The sequence below is a fragment of the Pseudophryne corroboree genome, chromosome 6 (assembly GCF_028390025.1).
Source record: "Pseudophryne corroboree isolate aPseCor3 chromosome 6, aPseCor3.hap2, whole genome shotgun sequence".
Taxonomy (NCBI): Eukaryota; Metazoa; Chordata; class Amphibia; order Anura; family Myobatrachidae; genus Pseudophryne; species Pseudophryne corroboree.
The window spans coordinates 414,631,958-414,653,318 of record NC_086449.1 but is presented as its reverse complement, the minus strand read 5'-3'; the positions used below and the strand labels follow the sequence as shown (position 1 = coordinate 414,653,318).

Genomic DNA, 21,361 nt, shown 5'->3' with positions numbered 1-21,361 from the left:
GCCTAGGAAAGAGTTGGCGTTTGCGAGATGCTGCTACTGGTGCCGCCGCTGCTGTTCTTGCGGCGGGAGTCCATACATCTACCCAGTGGGCTGTCACAGTCATATAGTCCTGACCCTGCCCTGCTCCACTTGTCCACATGTCCGTGGTTAAGTGGACATTGGGTACAACTGCATTTTTTAGGAGACTGGTGAGTCTTTTTCTGACGTCCGTGTACATTCTCGGTATCGCCTGCCTAGAGAAGTGGAACCTAGATGGTATTTGGTAACGGGGGCACACTGCCTCAATAAATTGTCTAGTTCCCTGTGAACTAACGGCGGATACCGGACGCACGTCTAACACCAACATAGTTGTCAAGGACTCAGTTATCCACTTTGCAGTAGGATGACTGCTGTGATATTTCATCTTCCTCGCAAAGGACTGTTGAACAGTCAATTGCTTACTGGAAGTAGTACAAGTGGGCTTACGACTTCCCCTCTGGGATGACCATCGACTCCCAGCGGCAACAACAGCAGCGCCAGCAGCAGTAGGCGTTACACGCAAGGATGCATCGGAGGAATCCCAGGCAGGAGAGGACTCGTCAGACTTGCCAGTGACATGGCCTGCAGGACTATTGGCATTCCTGGGGAAGGAGGAAATTGACACTGAGGGAGTTGGTGGGGTGGTTTGCGTGAGCTTGGTTACAAGAGGAAGGGATTTACTGGTCAGTGGACTGCTTCCGCTGTCACCCAAAGTTTTTGAACTTGTCACTGACTTATTATGAATGCGCTGCAGGTGACGTATAAGGGAGGATGTTCCGAGGTGGTTAACGTCCTTACCCCTACTTATTACAGCTTGACAAAGGGAACACACGGCTTGACACCTGTTGTCCGCATTTCTGGTGAAATACCTCCACACCGAAGAGCTGATTTTTTTGGTATTTTCACCTGGCATGTCAATGGCCATATTCCTCCCACGGACAACAGGTGTCTCCCCAGGTGCCTGACTTAAACAAACCACCTCACCATCAGAATCCTCCTGGTCAATTTCCTCCCCAGCGCCAGCAACACCCATATCCTCCTCATCCTGGTGTACTTCAACACTGACATCTTCAATCTGACTATCAGGAACTGGACTGCGGGTGCTCCTTCAAGCACTTGCAGGGGGCGTGCAAATGGTGGAAGGCGCATGCTCTTCACGTCCAGTGTTGGGAAGGTCAGGCATCGCAACCGACACAATTGGACTCTCCTTGTGGATTTGGGATTTCAAAGAACGCACAGTTCTTTGCGGTGCTTTTGCCAGCTTGAGTCTTTTCAGTTTTCTAGCGAGAGGCTGAGTGCTTCCATCCTCATGTGAAGCTGAACCACTAGCCATGAACATAGGCCAGGGCCTCAGACGTTCCTTGCCACTCCGTGTGGTAAATGGCATATTGGCAAGTTTACGCTTCTCCTCCGACAATTTTATTTTAGGTTTTGGAGTCCTTTTTTTACTGATATTTGGTGTTTTGGTTTTGACATGCTCTGTACTATGCCATTGGGCATCGGCCTTAGCAGACGACGTTGCTGGCATTTCATCGTCTCGGCCATGACTAGTGGCAGCAGCTTCAGCACGAGGTGGAAGTGGATCTTGATCTTTCCCTAATTTTGGAACCTCAACATTTTTGTTCTCCATATTTTAATAGGCACAACTAAAAGGCACCTCAGGTAAACAATGGAGATGGATGGATTGGATACTAGTATACAATTATGGACGGGCTGCCGAGTGCCGACACAGAGGTAGCCACAGCCGTGAACTACCGCACTGTACTGTGTCTGCTGCTAATATATAGACTGGTTGATAAAGAGATAGTATACTCGTAACTAGTATGTATGTATAAAGAAAGAAAAAAAAACCACGGTTAGGTGGTATATACAATTATGGACGGGCTGCCGAGTGCCGACACAGAGGTAGCCACAGCCGTGAACTACCGCACTGTACTGTGTCTGCTGCTAATATATAGACTGGTTGATAAAGAGATAGTATACTCGTAACTAGTATGTATGTATAAAGAAAGAAAAAAAAACCACGGTTAGGTGGTATATACAATTATGGACGGGCTGCCGAGTGCCGACACAGAGGTAGCCACAGCCGTGAACTACCGCACTGTACTGTGTCTGCTGCTAATATATAGACTGGTTGATAAAGAGATAGTATACTCGTAACTAGTATGTATGTATAAAGAAAGAAAAAAAAACCACGGTTAGGTGGTATATACAATTATGGACGGGCTGCCGAGTGCCGACACAGAGGTAGCCACAGCCGTGAACTACCGCACTGTACTGTGTCTGCTGCTAATATAGACTGGTTGATAAAGAGATAGTATACTCGTAACTAGTATGTATGTATAAAGAAAGAAAAAAAAACCACGGTTAGGTGGTATATACAATTATGGACGGGCTGCCGAGTGCCGACACAGAGGTAGCCACAGCCGTGAACTACCGCACTGTACTGTGTCTGCTGCTAATATATAGACTGGTTGATAAAGAGATAGTATACTCGTAACTAGTATGTATGTATAAAGAAAGAAAAAAAAACCACGGTTAGGTGGTATATACAATTATGGACGGGCTGCCGAGTGCCGACACAGAGGTAGCCACAGCCGTGAACTACCGCACTGTACTGTGTCTGCTGCTAATATATAGACTGGTTGATAAAGAGATAGTATACTCGTAACTAGTATGTATGTATAAAGAAAGAAAAAAAAACCACGGTTAGGTGGTATATACAATTATGGACGGGCTGCCGAGTGCCGACACAGAGGTAGCCACAGCCGTGAACTACCGCACTGTACTGTGTCTGCTGCTAATATATAGACTGGTTGATAAAGAGATAGTATACTCGTAACTAGTATGTATGTATAAAGAAAGAAAAAAAAACCACGGTTAGGTGGTATATACAATTATGGACGGGCTGCCGAGTGCCGACACAGAGGTAGCCACAGCCGTGAACTACCGCACTGTACTGTGTCTGCTGCTAATATATAGACTGGTTGATAAAGAGATAGTATACTCGTAACTAGTATGTATGTATAAAGAAAGAAAAAAAAAACACGGTTAGGTGGTATATACAATTATGGACGGGCTGCAGAGTGCCGACACAGAGGTAGCCACAGCCGTGAACTTCCGCACTGTACTGTGTCTGCTGCTAATATATAGACTGGTTGATAAAGAGATAGTATACTCGTAACTAGTATGTATGTATAAAGAAAGAAAAAAAAACCACGGTTAGGTGGTATATACAATTATGGACGGGCTGCCGAGTGCCGACACAGAGGTAGCCACAGCCGTGAACTACCGCACTGTACTGTGTCTGCTGCTAATATAGACTGGTTGATAAAGAGATAGTATACTCGTAACTAGTATGTATGTATAAAGAAAGAAAAAAAAACCACGGTTAGGTGGTATATACAATTATGGACGGGCTGCCGAGTGCCGACACAGAGGTAGCCACAGCCGTGAACTACCGCACTGTACTGTGTCTGCTGCTAATATATAGACTGGTTGATAAAGAGATAGTATACTCGTAACTAGTATGTATGTATAAAGAAAGAAAAAAAAACCACGGTTAGGTGGTATATACAATTATGGACGGGCTGCCGAGTGCCGACACAGAGGTAGCCACAGCCGTGAACTACCGCACTGTACTGTGTCTGCTGCTAATATATAGACTGGTTGATAAAGAGATAGTATACTCGTAACTAGTATGTATGTATAAAGAAAGAAAAAAAAACCACGGTTAGGTGGTATATACAATTATGGACGGGCTGCCGAGTGCCGACACAGAGGTAGCCACAGCCGTGAACTACCGCACTGTACTGTGTCTGCTGCTAATATAGACTGGTTGATAAAGAGATAGTATACTACTAATATTATATACTGGTGGTCAGGTCACTGGTCACTAGTCACACTGGCAGTGGCACTCCTGCAGCAAAAGTGTGCACTGTTTAATTTTAATATAATATTATGTACTCCTGGCTCCTGCTATAACCTATAACTGGCACTGCAGTAGTGCTCCCCAGTCTCCCCCACAATTATAAGCTGTGTGAGCTGAGCAGTCAGACAGATATATAATATATATAGATGATGCAGCACACTGGCCTGAGCCTGAGCAGTGCACACAGATATGGTATGTGACTGACTGAGTCACTGTGTGTATCGCTTTTTTCAGGCAGAGAACGGATATATTAAATAAACTGCACTGTGTGTCTGGTGGTCACTCACTATATAATATATTATGTACTCCTGGCTCCTGCTATAACCTATAACTGGCACTGCAGTAGTGCTCCCCAGTCTCCCCCACAATTATAAGCTGTGTGAGCTGAGCAGTCAGACAGATATATATAATATTATATATAGATAATAGATGATGCAGCACACTGGCCTGAGCCTGAGCAGTGCACACAGATATGGTATGTGACTGAGTCACTGTGTGCTGTGTATCGCTTTTTTCAGGCAGAGAACGGATTATAAATAAAACTGGTGGTCACTGGTCACTATCAGCAAAACTCTGCACTGTACACTACTGAGTACTCCTAATGCTCCCCAAAATTAGTAAATCAAGTGTCTCTCTAATCTATTCTAATTCTAAACGGAGAGGACGCCAGCCACGTCCTCTCCCTATCAATCTCAATGCACGTGTGAAAATGGCGGCGACGCGCGGCTCCTTATATAGAATCCGAGTCTCGCGATAGAATCCGAGCCTCGCGAGAATCCGACAGCGTCATGATGACGTTCGGGCGCGCTCGGGTTAACCGAGCAAGGCGGGAAGATCCGAGTCGCTCGGACCCGTGAAAAAAAACATGAAGTTCTGGCGGGTTCGGATTCAGAGAAACCGAACCCGCTCATCTCTAGTTTGGAGTTGTACTTTAAGCATTGGATTAACTGTACAGATTTTTTTCTAGAAGCAAACAAGTTTGTACTGTGTACAGTTTCTACTGGTACCAATGTAGTATGTAATATGCATCGTTTTTCAGGAGCAGATTGGCCATGGGGCTCACTAGGAAGATTCCTAGTAGGCCGACATGTCTGTGGGGCCTGTTTTGTGTTTTGTCATGTGCCCTCACCCCCACATGACAAGAAACTCTGCCATCCAGTGATGCTGCCATAGCTACACAATATGATATAACTCTTGTGCTGGCCATGTTGGGCCACTTCTACAAAATTTTCAAGGGACACTTTTAGTTCCCAATCCGCCCCTGGTCTCAGACACAACTGCAGCAAAAGACGTAAGGAAGGCAGCAATTGCATACAATCAGGCCCTATGAGGAGGGATCCAGCCCCCTCAACAGACCCCACCCCCTCATCATACTGCACCCCCATTAGGGCTGCTTTTATAAATCTTCTGTGCTGGTTTTCCATCCATATTCACCCCATGATAGTTTGTACTGAAGATAATGGAAATTATAGTGTGCATAGTTTGTATTATGTATAGTTTATACTGTAAGTAATAACATTTGTATTATGCCTAGTGCAGTTGTTTTGATAAGAATTATTAGGACTAATTAAAACACTGAGAACTAACAGTGTTACTCAGCCATGAATAAGTGTATTATTTTCATAACTTAGTTTCTCACAGCATTCACCAATGCCTTCTGTGGACTGCTGCAATACGCACATTTGCAAATACACACTGAGAAGTTAATGTACATACACAGAGATATATGAGGGTGGTTCAATAAGTAAGATAACAAGACATCTGATGTGTGTAATGTTCTCTATTTCATTCTAATTTCCCACCAAACCAGAGCAGGTAGACTACTGTTTCACCTCAAGGCCATTATACTGTTCCCTATATCAGTCATACTGTTCCAACATCAGTTATAAGATGGCGGGGCTGGCAGAAACATGGACAAATCATGAGGTGTGTATTGTGATCAGATTTCTGAGTGTAAATAGCACATCAGTAGCGGAAAATGATTGTTAGCTTGCTGAAGTATACGGTGATAACATGTCTTGGAAATAGGTTTGGTACACTGCCTTAAAAAATGCACACGTGAGTTGTTACAGTGCTGTCATTGGGAAGTACTGGCCTTCCTCAATGCAGCCATGACTTGATAACAAATAATTTCCATCTTTTTGGATCACTGAAGAAGCACCTGGGTAGAAAGTGATTGGCAACTGAAGGTGAAATTCAACAAGCAGTCATGTCCTGGCATCAGGCACTTGACACTGATTTCCTCTATGCTGGGACAGAAGCCTTGGTGTACCATTGGAACAAATGCTTAGACATGTATGGGGACTATATGGAAAAATAATCTGTACCAAGGCCATGCTATTGATTATACACATATGTAAAAATTGAGTACATTTACGCAATGAGAGGTCTTGTTAACTTATTTATTGCCATATGTATAATTGCTTGTCACGCTAGATTTTAACCTATCACCCCCATAGTGTCATCTAAGGTGAACAGTTATATGTTTGGTGTGCAAGATTATGTTAATGAATATATGTTACATTAGTAAAAAAAAAAATCTTATTTATACAATGATCTGCATTTGGATGATGGATCTTTTACTTCCTAAATACATCAACTATTGTACAGAGCACTCTAAAAGTTTTGAATATTATTAAAAGTGGTGTAAAAGACTGGGGGGTAAATTTACTAAGATGGGAGTTCTATTTAAGATGGGATGTTGCCCATAGCAACCAATCAGATTCCACGTATTATCTTCTAGAAGGTGTTAGATAAATGAGAAGTAGAAGCTGATAGGTTGCTATGGGCAACATCCCATCTTAAATAGAACTCCTATCTTTGTAAATTTACCCCTGGATTTGGTGTGGCTTATGAGGAAAATTGTAAATCGTGTATAAAAAAATTCTGGGAACAGCAGAAGAAGTTAGGAATCAAATAATAACATAATTAATACAGCAATTATACTTTCATTATTATAGTAATTGTTCACTGCCAAACTTTGAATAATTTTAATTAAGATTAGAGCTATGGTAGTAGTTTTTTTAAATTATTATTATTATTATTATTATATTTTTTTTTATATAGTGCGATTATATTAAGCAATGCAGAGAATATTTACTTACTTACATTTTCCTTGTCCTATGCAAATTAGTGGGGCACACAAACTCCACACGTATATCAAACCTGTCACCCCAGTGTTATGTAGCAACAATGCAACTCACTGTGGCAACATGTTGCCCTCAGATTAAACCGCTGTCTCAAAGGAGAGGGAAGCAGAAAGTAAAATTACAGATGGGTCCAAGTTTATCTTGACCTTTAATAGGATTAACTGAGACTGGCCAATTGGACTTAATCCCCTGCTGTATTGACTTAGTCCCCTGATGTATTGTTCTTTGTATTGTATTGCAGCTGAGAACAATAGATGACTGGTTTATGCTAATAAATCATTTTGTGCCTAGGCACAGAAAACTAGTCAAGATAACCATGGACCCATCTGTACATTTATTTGGAGAAACCTGTAGTCTTCACAAAACCGTTCTTTTGATCATGATGCCAGATGAAAATATTTTCCACTAAGGGAGGAATTAAACTAGCCAACACTATTGAGTCAGGAGAAACAAAATCCTGATAGGTGCCATGTTTTCACGGCCGCGATCACGAAAACACATGAATTCGGGAATTTATACCAGATCCTGGGTGTTTTTGCATTATAGTGGGTAAATTTAACCTAAAAAAATGCTTTAATTGAATCACCCCCAAAAAACCCAGCAAACAATTGTGTTAAAATTTACCACAACCAATTGAATTCCCCCAAGTGTTAGATAATATGTTTTTTTTTTCACATTGGTATTTTTGTTAATCTTAATACTCATTTGTACAGAATATGTTAATTACAATAATGGCATCCAGGCTCAGCGACCATAAATGGAAATTGGTAGTGTATGAGTGACAATCAAATATACTAATGATACAAATTCACAATTTATAAACAAAAATAATTTTCACAAATGCCTTTCACAAGCCCACAAAACTGGAAATGAAATGAAATACATCTAGATAAAAGTTCAAAAGTTTTCATAGACGTGCATATATTAAAACGAAAGGAACCAACACACTTCAGGTCTGACAAAAACAAGTTACCTGTGATCGGAGTCCAACTCTTATAAAAATGCAAAGTGGATCAAATGCTCCAGTTCCACAAGCCAAAAGGTGAGTCCGATTATAATGGTGAAGTACGCGGACAAAATTTGCACATTCTCTCTGAGGATAAACATAAAATGATATGGTGTAAATAATTAAACGTCTTGTAGTAAAGCTCTACACACAGACAATTGGAGATATTTCTATTTGCATAGGGTCTTGTGTTATAAGATCATGTTAAAAATGGTGATGTCTGTAAGGGCTTTATTTACTTGTATAGTTTGATAAGCAAGACCATATGTCCTCCTTACACATAAACATATAAATATGTATTTACCGCTTGTCTCCCCTTTCTGTAGCAGTCATCAATCTGTTGGTCTGTACTGGGCCAATTTATCTAAGAGAAGGAAATAAAACAAACCTTATTATTAGCACTGAGTCCAATGTTTTGTTAGAACAAAATCATTATGAAAATATTACTATAAATTAAGATTTCTCCACAAAACATGCCGAAAAAATAACATCCCTTAAGTAAAAATGGTACTGTAAATGTGAACATTAATCACAGAGGTTTAATGTTGCATTAAAATGTATTATTATATACAAACAGGTGAAAGGAGCTGTTTTTACATCTAGTTCCTTTTTTTTTTTGCAGTTTATGTGTTAGGAGAGAAAACTTTTGTTTAAATGCTATTACACAGATTCATGATGTTTATGTTATATTATTATTTTACATAGCTTCCAGGCAAAGCAGATTATGCTAACACAAACCACACCCAGACTGGTAAGGGCATAGTGCCAGACTCATCTATCATAAAAGTTACTCCCGCAGAGGAGATTAGAGCTAAGGGAATGACCTGTTTCCTTATAAATAGCAGAAACATTATAGTGAATTTTGAAACAATTGAAAATTAGGTTTATCCATAATAGCATCAGGTTAATAAACAGTTTTATCCAGAAAATAAATACTAATACTGCCCATGCAAGGACAGAGCTTTATAGCTTATCAAAGTCACATTGCTGTTAAATTTACATGGGATAAATTATCACAATAAACTATGGATAACAACCAAAGCTCTCACTTATAGAATCACACAATACATTTCAAATTGAGAAATAAAAAAACTAATGTAACATTATCTTGTAACACATATGGCTCAATGATTGTAGCCAAATCCTATAATTCATGTAAATAAGAAACAAATGGTGGTCATCAAAGTCAAATGCATAGAGTTACACAGTTGTGTAAATACCCAGAGTCCCATAACATACAGGCATGGTTTTAGACTATTAGATTATGACTGTTCAACAGAGATATAACCTTTACATTTATTTGACACTTTCAGAGGATAGGCAGATGCAATTGTGCATACAGTACATGACTATATAGCAAGTAATTGAAAATGAATGCATGGCATTGGGATTTAAATAAATAAAAAACAGTGTACTGTAACTGGAAGCAAACTAAAAGACAGGTTAAAATCTAGCATGACAAGCAATTATACATATGGCAGAGTATGCAAGTACGGACTGGGGCTCAAAAACGACCCGGGCATTGCGCGCGTGCTCGGCATGGGGGCGCACCGCCAAGATATACAGGAGCGTACCGCGAGTCATGGGGGCATGGACTCGTGGCATGCCCCCATTTCCATGGAGACCAGTGAGGGCAGCTGAACCAGAGAGCCGGAGGCTGCACTGCGCGCGGCCTTCCCGGCTCTCTGAGGGACCGGATAGGCCCACCTGCCTATCAGCCCTTCTGGCAAGTGCCAGAAGTGGCAGATGGCCAATTCGGCCCTGAGTGTACCCCTGTTGGCTGAGTAATATACCACTGTCAATTTATTGGACTACTTACCATACAAAATTAGCATCTCCCACAGTCTCAAAATTGATAACCGCTCTGAAAATCAATCTTTTTATTAGTGCTTAGTAGATTACCATACTTCAGCCTACTTGAGTGTGTACTTCAGTGGTTCCCAAACTTTTCACAATAATGGCTCCCTAGAGTATCAGAATTATTTTCACGGCACCCCTAGGCTATTATTTTCTTATTGAGAAATTTAGAAATATTAAATTAAGCAAATTGTATTTATCTGTCATTCTTAGGTTCAATTGTGTGGTGAGGAACAAGGTTCACTTCTGTTTGTCCATATATTTTATGACTGACAGCCAATAACACTGGTTTTGCCTATTACACTGACCATAAATAATTTGAATTGGTCCTGGAACACCAATCCAAGGCACCCCTGCAAGTGCTCCGAGGCACTCCAGGATGCCACTGTACACAGTTCGAGAACCACTGGTGTATGTTCTGTCAGGGCCGTAACTACATGTGGGCAGATGGTGCAATGAACACAGCGCAGTTGCGCTGTGAGTGCACCATCCACATCCACGTCCACGTCCACCCTACTGCCTGCCAGAAGCTGCCGCGCTCCCTACTATAATATATATAATAGTAGCATTGCACCCAGCTACTCCTATGCAGGACGCATCACTGCTAATGTATTATAGCAGGCAGCGCTGGGCAGTATCTGTATCTCCGTGTGCTCCGGCCTGCTCCCCCCTGCTCCTTGCATCCAGCACCATGCAGTGCAGCATGAGGGCGTGCCTCTTCGTGGCTGGGAGCTGAACAGCGAATGCCGGAAGTTGGATGGAGTTTGAGCAGACTGGCAGCAGCAACTGCGCCAGGTCTATACCACTGTTACCCACACAGGGACATCCGCCACTGCAGCAATGACCACCCGCACTCCCAAGAAGAGGACGCCGATGGGTGAGTGCTCACTGTCTGCCTAATGTGTAAAAAAGGGGACTCTGCCTACCATAGCATGTAAAATGGGGACTCTGCTACCGTAATGTGCAAAAAGGGGACTCTGCCTGGCGTAGCATGTAAAATGGGGACTCTGCTGCTGTAATGTGTAAAAAAGGGGACTCTGCATGCCGTAGTGTGTAAAATGGGAACTTTGCTGCTGTAGTGTGTAAATAAGGGGACTCTGCCTGCCGTAGCATGTAAAATGGGCTCTCTGCCTGCCGTAGCGTATAAAATAGGGAATCTGCTGCTGTAATGTGCAAAAAAGGGGACTCTGCCTGCCGTAGTATGTAAAATGGGACTCTGCTGCTTTAATGTGTAAAAAAGGAGACTGTGCTGCTGTAATGTGTAAAAAGGGGGCTCTGCCTGCCTAATGTGTAAAAGGGGACTCGGCCTGCTTAATGTGTAAAAAAAGGGACTCTGCCTGCCTAATGTGTAAAAAAGGGGGACTCTGCCTAATGTGTAAAAAGGGGACTCTGCTGATGTAATGTGTAAAAAGGGGTTTCTACCTGCCGTAATGTGTAAAAAGGGGACTCTACCTACCGTAATGTAAAAAAAGGGGACTCTATCTGCTGTAATGTGTAAAAGGGAGCTCTGCCTCCAGTAATGTGTAAAAATGGGGACTCTGCCGGCCGTAATGTGTGAAAGGGGACTCTTTCTGGCTAATGTGTAAAAAGGGAACCCTGCTGCCGTAATATGTAAAAAGGAGCTCTGCCTGCCGTAATGTGTGAAAGGAAGCTCTGCGGCCATGCCCCTTCTGAATGAAGCCATGCCCCTGTAATTTGGTGTGCGACTGTGGTGTGCACTGGCCCTGTTTTGTATATAGGGAGAGGGGCATGCCGATGCTTTTTCTTGCACACAGCGCTAAAATGTCTAGTTACGGCACTGTGTTCTGTGCAGATATCCCCTCTTTTCCTCTCTCTCTCTTTTTCACATTTCTAGGGTCAACTTTATTTTACATAGGATCAACTTTGTCACGTTTCAGACCATGGGGAAAAACATATTTCATTTGTGCCCATGCACGCTCTACATTACAGATACCGTATGTGCCACTGCAATTATGAGTTTTCTGTCCTCTGAGACAAATATAGTAATAGATTACATTTGCTGATTTTGCTTCTCTTTGCCAGGCTGCATAGTACTGTACATCATTACAAAAGTAATGTAAGAAAAATCTGGTGCACAGTGAAGCAAAATCACAATTAGTTGTAAAATATGCAACCCAGGGAGTAAATGATCGCTAGTTTGAAGAAACTTTTGTATTTTAAACAACAGGTCTCACTTCATTCGAGCTGACATAACATTTTGCTTTCATGTATTGCAAGTTCCCATTGAAAGCTGTTTGTAATTATTATAAATAAATGTGGCAACCTGATACTGGTAGCAAACCTTTATGAGAAATACAGTACTGAAAAAATGTACGTGCAGCAGGGTAACAACATCTGATCATATGTCTAAATATTAGCATATGATAAGTATATTTGTAAACTTCTTGATACTATGGTAATTTATCTAGACATTGAATGATCTGGCAAGTTCCATAACAGGGCTTAGGAGTGCCCAGTGCCAGCCATGTCCCTGAGTACATGACATTGTGACCTCATGTGCAAAGGGCGAGGTCACCAGTACCTGTAAACACAGAACTGCCTGGAGCATCCTCCAGTGGATTACACTGCAGCAGTGACTCAGCTTCTAACTATTATTTTACTGGCTGTGAGGAGATTTATCAAAGCTTGAAGAGACATTTATTTATTATAAGTTATTTATATAGTGCACACACATTCCACAGTGCTTTACAGAGGATATTTGGCCATTCACATCAGTCCCTGCCCCCAGAGCCGGCCCTAACCAATATGATGCCCTAGGCAAGATTTTGGCTGGTGTCCCCCTAGCACTGCAGCTAGTTCCACCTCTGACCCTGCAACCCTTTCCCAGCACCATCACCCCTCACCCATAGCAGTCCTCATTTTGATACTCCTACCCCATATATTTTAAATAGGAACAGTGCGCACATTCGGCGCTCAGCTCAAAAAGGGGCATGTTTTTGCTGGGAAGGGGCATGGCCACACAATAGTACCCCCAATTCAAATTATGCCACACAGTAGTGCAACTTTATTCACATTTTATCATACGACAGTGTCCCTTATTCACGTTACATTACACAGTATTACCACTTTACCTTATATATGTTACTCCTCACATAGTGCCCCTTGTTCACATTACATCACACTGAAGAGCTCCTTTTTCACATTACACAACACCATATTGCTCTTTATTCACATTAGACCACATAGTAGTGTCCTTTCTATATGTTATACCACACAGTAGAGCACCTTATACACATAATGCCACACATTAGTAATGCATTTATACATATAATACCACACAGTAATGCCCCTTACACATATGACACACATTAATAATGTCCTTATAAACATAATGTACCTTACCAATTATGCCAACCTTTATTAATGATCTTATACACATAATGTCCCTTTCACATATGCCGCACATTATTAATGCTCTCATACACATAATGACACATATAGTGCCCCTTACACATGCCGCACATTATTAATGCATTTATACAGATACTGTAATGACATGAATAGTGTCCCTTACACCTATGCCACACATTATTAATGCATTTATACAGATGACACACATAATGCCCCTTACACATATGCCGAACACTACTGCACAACCAACCCACCAACACACTTGCACACAGCACTCACATGGCCACTAACACTGTGACCTCTGCCTCTGCTTGGATACAGATGTGTCTCATACATCTTGCCTCAATACGCCATGCAGCAGGAGATGCCTGGTGTAAGTCAGCTGGCAGCTCTGTAACATAGCATTTCATATACAGATACAGCCACAGTCGCACACAGAATATAGGCATGCTGCATATCATTTTAATGAGCAGAAGCTGTTTGTGCCCCTAGGGATACCAAATGCCCTAGGCATTTGGCTAGTTTGCCTATGCCTAGGGCCGGCTCTTCCTGCCCAAGTAGAGCTTACATTCTACTGTATTTTCCCTATACATGCACACACACACTTACACACTAGGATTAATATTAGTTGGGAGACAGTTAACCTACCAGTATATTTTTGGAGTGTGGGAAAAACTGAAGTCCCCAGAAAAAACCTACGCAAATATGGGGAGAGAATACAAACTCTACACAGTGGGCCCACTGTGGGAGATAAAGTGAGGAGAGATAACGTACCAACCAATCAGCTGCTACCAATCAAAAGCCTGCAAAATGATAGGAGCTGATTGGTTGGTATTTTATTTCTCTCCATTTTCTCTCTTTCCAAGCTTTGATATATCTCCCCCTGTGATTGATATTAGTGATGTCAATAAAATTGCATTTTTAGCACATCTTGCATATTTGAAATATCATCTAAATACCAAGAGTAAAACATTTTTAGAGCAAGCATGGCAGAGTCAATGCATACTTTAAGAGAAAAAGAATAAATCATATTTATGTGGTCCAGATTGTTTGTAATATTCCTGGAAAAACATGGTTCTATATTGCCTTTAAATTAAGGTTTTCTGGAATTTGCATTCCCTTAGCAATCAGTACATATATTTACATTATGACTTTGGGGAGCTGACTAGTTAGGCAGAGGCCACAATATGGCATCACAGTTTTACTAATTTTAAAAACCTCAAGGGTTGCTCACAATATGTCAATTTAGTGTAATAAAAACAAAATGTTAAAGTATGTGAGAAAAAAGGCTTTAAAACACTAAAAAATAAAGTACTTAGTAATAATGGCCTTCAGATGTATTTTTTCCTAGAGTGAGTGACTGAAGGATGTTAATTTGATGAGGTAAGGTCATGTAGAAGAAATGGCTATGTCACTCACTGTTGTGTGGGCAGGACAGCAGGACTGAAAGTGCTGGGACAAAAAGGAAATGATAGGAGGTCACAAGTCTAGGACAGAGATGAGTGGAGAGGCCCTATGTTATTTCTAATATATTAAAGTGCAAGTGATGCTGAAAAGTGTTAATTTACTGTTGTTGGCATATGTAATGAAAATTTCTGATGGCATATTAATGAGTAAGTGTTGCGTGCATGATAATGAGTATTACTGGTAGCACATAAGGACTACAAGTTATTGGGCTTCATTATTGGCACAATACTGGACAGCTATACTCATCATTGCTTTTGGAATATTATTATTATATAACTGTTAAGAATATAACGAATATTGTTGGCAAATTAATGAGCATTACTGATGGCTTATTACTACTACTAGAAAGTTTCTGGGGATTACTACTGGCATATTATTGCATGATTGCTGGAATATAACTAGAACTGTTGTTATGGAGCATCAGCTCTAGCAAATACTGCTTTCTTATACTTGTCAGTGACTTCAATTGATTTGTAGCTTTAATGTGTGTGTTGTTGTATTGTTCATGTATTGTTGCTGTTGTTGTTTGTATGTGCTCTTGTATATGTAAAACCATTACTGAAGTTTGACAGACAGTGTATAAATGAGACACTAAACTCGCACTACATAATGGTGAAATTTATGCTCAAGAGGGAAGACCTTGAACATAATACCAAAACTAAGCTTTAACCTGAATACCAGAAAAGTATGATTAATCTGTGTCAGGGTCTGTTAAACACAACCTGTTTTAAATTTGAGCATTATCATATTTTAAAGTATATATCCATGATATTAAAAAATAATCTCTCTTGTAAATCAGCCAACCTCTTTCTTTACAAGGTTAGGACATTTCAATCGAAGTAATTCACCAGCAAAAGTCTTAATTCTCGAAGAGTAATGGAAAGTATGTCCCCATTCCAAAAAACATGGTCAGAATTGTAGTTGTATTTTAAAAAGTAATTTGCACACATAGGGCCTTATTCAAGTTTGTTAGCAAACCAAAAAAAGCACACTAATGGGCAAAGCCTTGTTGCATTGCAGGTGGGGCAGATGTAACATGTGCAGAGAGATTTAGATTTGAGTGGGGTGTGTTCAAACTCTCTCTGCCCATGCTACATCTGCCCCACCTGCAGTACAACACGTTTTGACCCATTAGTGTGATTTTTGGGTTTGCTAACAAACCTTAATAACCCCCACAGTCTTATCTGCTATATAGTAGGTCTTCTGGAATCAAGATATAGAAAGAGTACACATTTCATGTAGAGATGAACGGGTTCGGTTCTCAGAGAAAAGAACCCTACTGGACTTTACGTCACGAGCCCGGATCAGAGTCAGGCTCGGGTTTTCCCGCCTGACTCGGAAACCAGAACGAGGCAAAACGTCATCATCCCGCTGTCGGATTCTCACTGGGTTTGGATTCCATATAAACAGCCGCGCTTCGCTGCCATTTTCACTCCAGCATTGGAGAGTGTAGAGAGAGGACGTGTCTCCATCCTCAGTATCCGTGTCTTGTGCTGCATCTGTCCAGTCACAGTGCTGTATAAGTCCAGTCCAGTGGTTGTGTGTTGTGCTGCATCAGTCCAGTCACAGTGGTGGTGTCCTCTGCTGCCATATGTCTAGTGCTGCTGTATAAGTCCAGTCCATTACAGTGGTGCTGTGTTGTCCTGCATCAGTCCAGCGGTGGTGTTCCTGTGCTGCCGGTCTGCAGCATATGTCCAGTGGTACTGACGTATATGTCCAGTGATCCTGCCGTATATGTCCATTGATACTGCTGTATATGTACAGCGGTACTGCTGTATAAATCCAGAGATCCTGCTGTATAATTACAGTGATCCTGCTGTATAATTACAATGATCCTGCCGTATAAATCCAGTGATCCTTCCGTATAAGTCCAGTGATCCTGCCGTATATGTCCATTGATACTACCGTATATGTCCATTGATACTGCCGTATATGTCCAGCGGTACTGACGTATATGTCCATTGATACTGCCGTATACAGTATGTCCAGTGGTACTGCCGTATATATCCAGCGGTACTGCCGTATAAATCCAGTGATCCTGCCGTATAAGTCCAGTGATCCTGCCATATAAATCCAGTGATCCTGCCGTATAATTCCAATGATCCTGCCGTATAAATCCAATGATCCTGCCGTATAATTACAGCGGTACTGGCGTATAAGTTTAGTCCAGTAATACTGCCATATATGTCCAGTGATACTGCCGTATATGTCCATTGATACTTCCGTATATGTCCAGCGGTACTGCCGTATATGTCCAGCGGTACTGCCGTATATGTCCAGTGATCCTGCCGTATAATTCCAGTGATCCTGCCGTAAAAGTCCAGTGGTCCTGCCGTATAATTCCAGTGATACTGCTGTATAATTCCAGTGATCCTGCTGTATAATTCCAATGATCCTGCTGTATAAGTCCAGTGATCCTGCCACATAATTACAGTGATGCTGGCATATAAATCCAGTCCGGTGATACTGCCGTATATGTCCAGTGATACTGCCGTATATGTCCATTGACATTGCCGTATATGTCCAGCAGTACTGACATATAGGTCCATTGATACTGCCGTATACAGTATGTCCAGCGGTACTGCCGTATATGTCCAGCGGTACTGCCACATATATCCAGCGGTACTGCCGTATAAATCCAGTGATCCTGCCATATAATTACACTGGTACTGGCGTATAAGTCCAGTCCAGTGATACTGCCGTATATGTCCAGTGATACTGCCGTACATGTCCAGAGGTATTGCCGTATAAATCCAGTGATCCTGCCGTATAAGTCCAGTGATCCTGCCGTATAATTACAGTGGTACTGGCATATAAGTACAGTCCAGTGATCCTGCCATATAATTCCAGTGATCCTGCCGTATAATTCCAGTGGTACTGGCGTATACGTCCAGTGATCCTGCTGTATAATTCCAGTGATCCTGCCGTATAATTCCAGTGGTACTGCCGTGTAAGTCCAGAGTACTGGCGTATAAGTCCAGTGATGCTTCCATATAATTCCAGTGATCCTGCCATATAATTACAGTGATCCTGTTGTATAATTCTAGTGGTACTGGCGTATAAGTCCAGTCCAGTGATACTGCCGTATATGTCCAGTGATACTGCCATATAAATCAAGTGGTACTGCCGTATAATTCCAGTAATCCTGCTGTATAATTCCAGTGGTACTGGCGTATAAGTCCAGTGATCCTGCCGTATAATTCCAGTGGTACTGGCGTATAAGTCAAGTGATCCTGCCGTATAATTCCAGTGGAACTGACATATAAGTCCAGTGATCCTGCCGTATATTTCCAGTGGTGCTGTCTTGTGCTGCATAAGTCCAGTGGTGGTGCCCTGTGCTGTTTTTTATTTACTCTTCTTTGCATGATGTGCTGTTTGGGACTTAGTTTTTTTAAGTGCCATCCTGTCTGCAACTGCAGTGCCACTCTTAGATGGGCCAGGTGTTTGGGCCGCACACTTGTGTTGCTTAGCTTAGCCATACAGCTACCTCATTGCACCTCTTTTTCTTCTTTGCATCATGTGCTGTTTGGGGCCTATTTTTTAAATCTGCCATCCTGTCTGCCACTGCAGTGCCACTCCTAGATGGGCCAGGTGTTTGTGCCGCACACTTGTTACACTTAGCTTAGTCATACAGCTATCTTGGTGCAACTTTTAGGCCTAAAAACAATATTGTGAGGTGTGAGGTGTTCAGAATAGACTGGAAATGAGTGGAAATTAATGTTGTTGAGGTTAATAATACTGTAGGATCAAAATTACCGCCCAAATTCTGTGATTTTAGCTGTTTTTATATTTTTTTCAAAAATCATCCAGATCCAAAACCAAAACCCGAAAGGGTGGTTTTGGCAAAACCAATCCAGATTCAAAACACGAGGATGGAACCAGAACCAAAACCAAAACACAAAAAGTGTCCGCCACACATCTCTAGTTTCATGTACAGGTTGAGTATTCCTTATCCAAAATGCTTGGGACCAGAAGTATTTTGGATATCGGATTTTTCCGTATTTTTAAATAATTGCATACCATGGCGATTGGACCTAAGACTAAGCACAGAATGCATTTATGTTTCACATACACCTTATACACACAGCCTGAAGGTAATTTTAGCCAATATTTTTAATAACTTTGTGCATTAAACAAAGTGTGTGTACATTCACACAATTCAATTATGTTTCATATACACCTTATACACACAGCCTGAAGGTCATTTAATACAATATTTTTAATAAATTTGTGTATTAAACAAAGTTTGTGTACATTGTGCCATCAGAAAACAAAGGTTTCACTATCTCACTCTCACTCAAAAAATTCTGTATTTCGGAATATTCCGTATATCGGAATATTTGGATATGGGATACTCAACCTGTATAACAACCCACCAAACATAAGCATTGCACAGAACTACAGTATATTGAACAATTGAGCAGTTTATTCCAAACACAATGTTAATGTGTTGCTGACAGGGGCGCTTTAAGAGAGGAGGAGGCCCGTGTGCTGACTCCTCTGTTCGTACCCCCTCATCTCTGCCGGCAGTGCTGGGGTGTCTGAGCACTAGAGGGCTCAGGCTCTACTGCGCATGCACAGATCACCGTGGAAATGGCACGGTGGACATTTTCCCACTGATTTCTCTACTACGCGTGTGCAGAATGCCGTGAAAATGGCGGCTGCACCATTTTCACAGTGATTCCCCAGAAATGCTGAAGTCAGCCCGGGACTCCAGAAGAGGAAAGTATTAAAATAATGGGTGCAGCGTGTGGGGTGGGGGCCCCCTCTGGACCCAGGGCCATGTTTGCACTGCAAACACTGCACCCATTCTAGATACACCAGTGGTTGCTTATTACAAAAAGGCCACTTTATCTCTTTCATTTCCAATGCTCATTATGGGGGAAGTAATTAGTTCATTATACCAACAAAATCCTGAAGCCATCTTTTTCTTTTGTTTACTCTTTATTTACTCTTTTCCCCCCCATACATTAAATAATAGATAATTGACCCATTGGTATGTACACTATTTTCTTTGGCTATTATGATGTGTTCTGAAAACATAGCCACGGGTCAGATGTGTTCCTTTATAATGCCTATTTAGTGTCACTTTAAAAATGGGAGGCACCTACATTTGCAGTTTCATAGGTCCACCTGAAACGCTTGTGATGGAAAGAGTATAATATTCCTATTAAGCCCATCCTATGGCCACCTACTTACTGCTTTCACCATTCATTTCAACTTTTTATTTCTCTTACAAAACTACTGCTCATTTATGCCTACAAATAATTTCCAACATATCTCATGCCAGCTTTACTTAAGAATATAACTACCATGTTCTTTTCTTGCAACCTTCGGGACCAGGAACATAATCTTTCCATCTACTCTCCGCATTGACAGGACTGTGCCTCCTATGGAGCAACCCACATTTTATACCGGTAATGTAACTGACAGCTTTCCCAATCTTAGCGCATGGCAGAATCAGATTGCTCTACAAACTGCTCTTATTAGATTATTTCCATTAAATGTCAGACCTGCCATTCAGATGCTCTCTCGTATTGGCAGATATGATTATAATAGGGTGTGTTCAGTTCCCCAAAACACCCAAGGAGCACAGTAACCATTAAAACTTTTTAAAGATGTAACCAATGCACATTTATTGAATACAATTCACATACAGTACTGTGCAAAAGTTTTAGGCAGGTGTGGAAAAATGCTTCAAAGTACAGATGGGTCCTCCATTATCTTGACTGTTTTTGTGCCTAGACGGTGGCTTAGTCATGCCTAGGTGATAGCTTAGGTTGCTGATTTAATCACGGACAGGCGCGTTTAGGCGCGACTATATACTCAGCATGCAATACACATCTCCACCACTGGGTGGCTAATGCTTCACTAATCCAGTACTTTTGTTTGAATAGCAGCGGATTGATCCACAGTACAAGCTCTGGCAAATGGTCAGTGACGACTGTAATGTTAATATACAGTCATGTACTGCATAGTGTACACACAGATGGTGACCAATGGTCAGACGGACAGAGTAAAAAAAGATAAAAAAGTTTATTCAGGCGCAAACTAACCTGTTAAAACACTTGTGTATGCAGATGCAACTAATGTGTGAACACTTGTGTATGCAGACACATCTAATGTGTGAAAGGAATAATGTATCTCATTGACTTTACAGTATGTACAGAGCAATAAATGAGCATCCGAGTCCCCTAATGGCATAAATGAACACCAATGGGAAGGAATCGCTGTTGCATTACCTTTACACAGGAACTTGTGTATCCTCCATGCAGTAGGCTAGCGGTGAAGGCTCCCACCTCCCACGCTGAGGGTCCAGGTTTCGATTCCTAAAGTGCCAATCTATATTTTTTTCCCCTAACATTCACTTTATTATTTTTTTTTCTGTGTAATCCATTGTAAAACATTCAATGGAAGCATGCACACAGGTTTCACATAAATCAGGGTAAATCTGCAGGAGCGACTCTTTCTGCTATGTAACAGCGGTAATGAGCAGCTGTAGACATACCAGTAAATATAAATTAGTGTATTCTGACACAACTAACTGTTCGAGCAACACAG

General features: G+C 41.5%; 1 protein-coding gene across 1 annotated transcript in view; it reads right to left on the bottom strand.

Moving 5' to 3' along the window:
* Positions 1–21,361, bottom strand: part of SEMA3E (semaphorin 3E) — a 283,348-nt gene that overhangs the window by 96,864 nt on the left and 165,123 nt on the right. Inside the window, exons 3-4 of the mRNA XM_063926934.1 lie at positions 8,409–8,468; positions 8,072–8,191 (exon numbers count right to left, since the gene is read on the bottom strand). Of these exons, the coding sequence (XP_063783004.1) occupies positions 8,072–8,191; positions 8,409–8,468 (180 nt within the window). The remainder of the gene's footprint in view (positions 1–8,071; positions 8,192–8,408; positions 8,469–21,361) is intronic.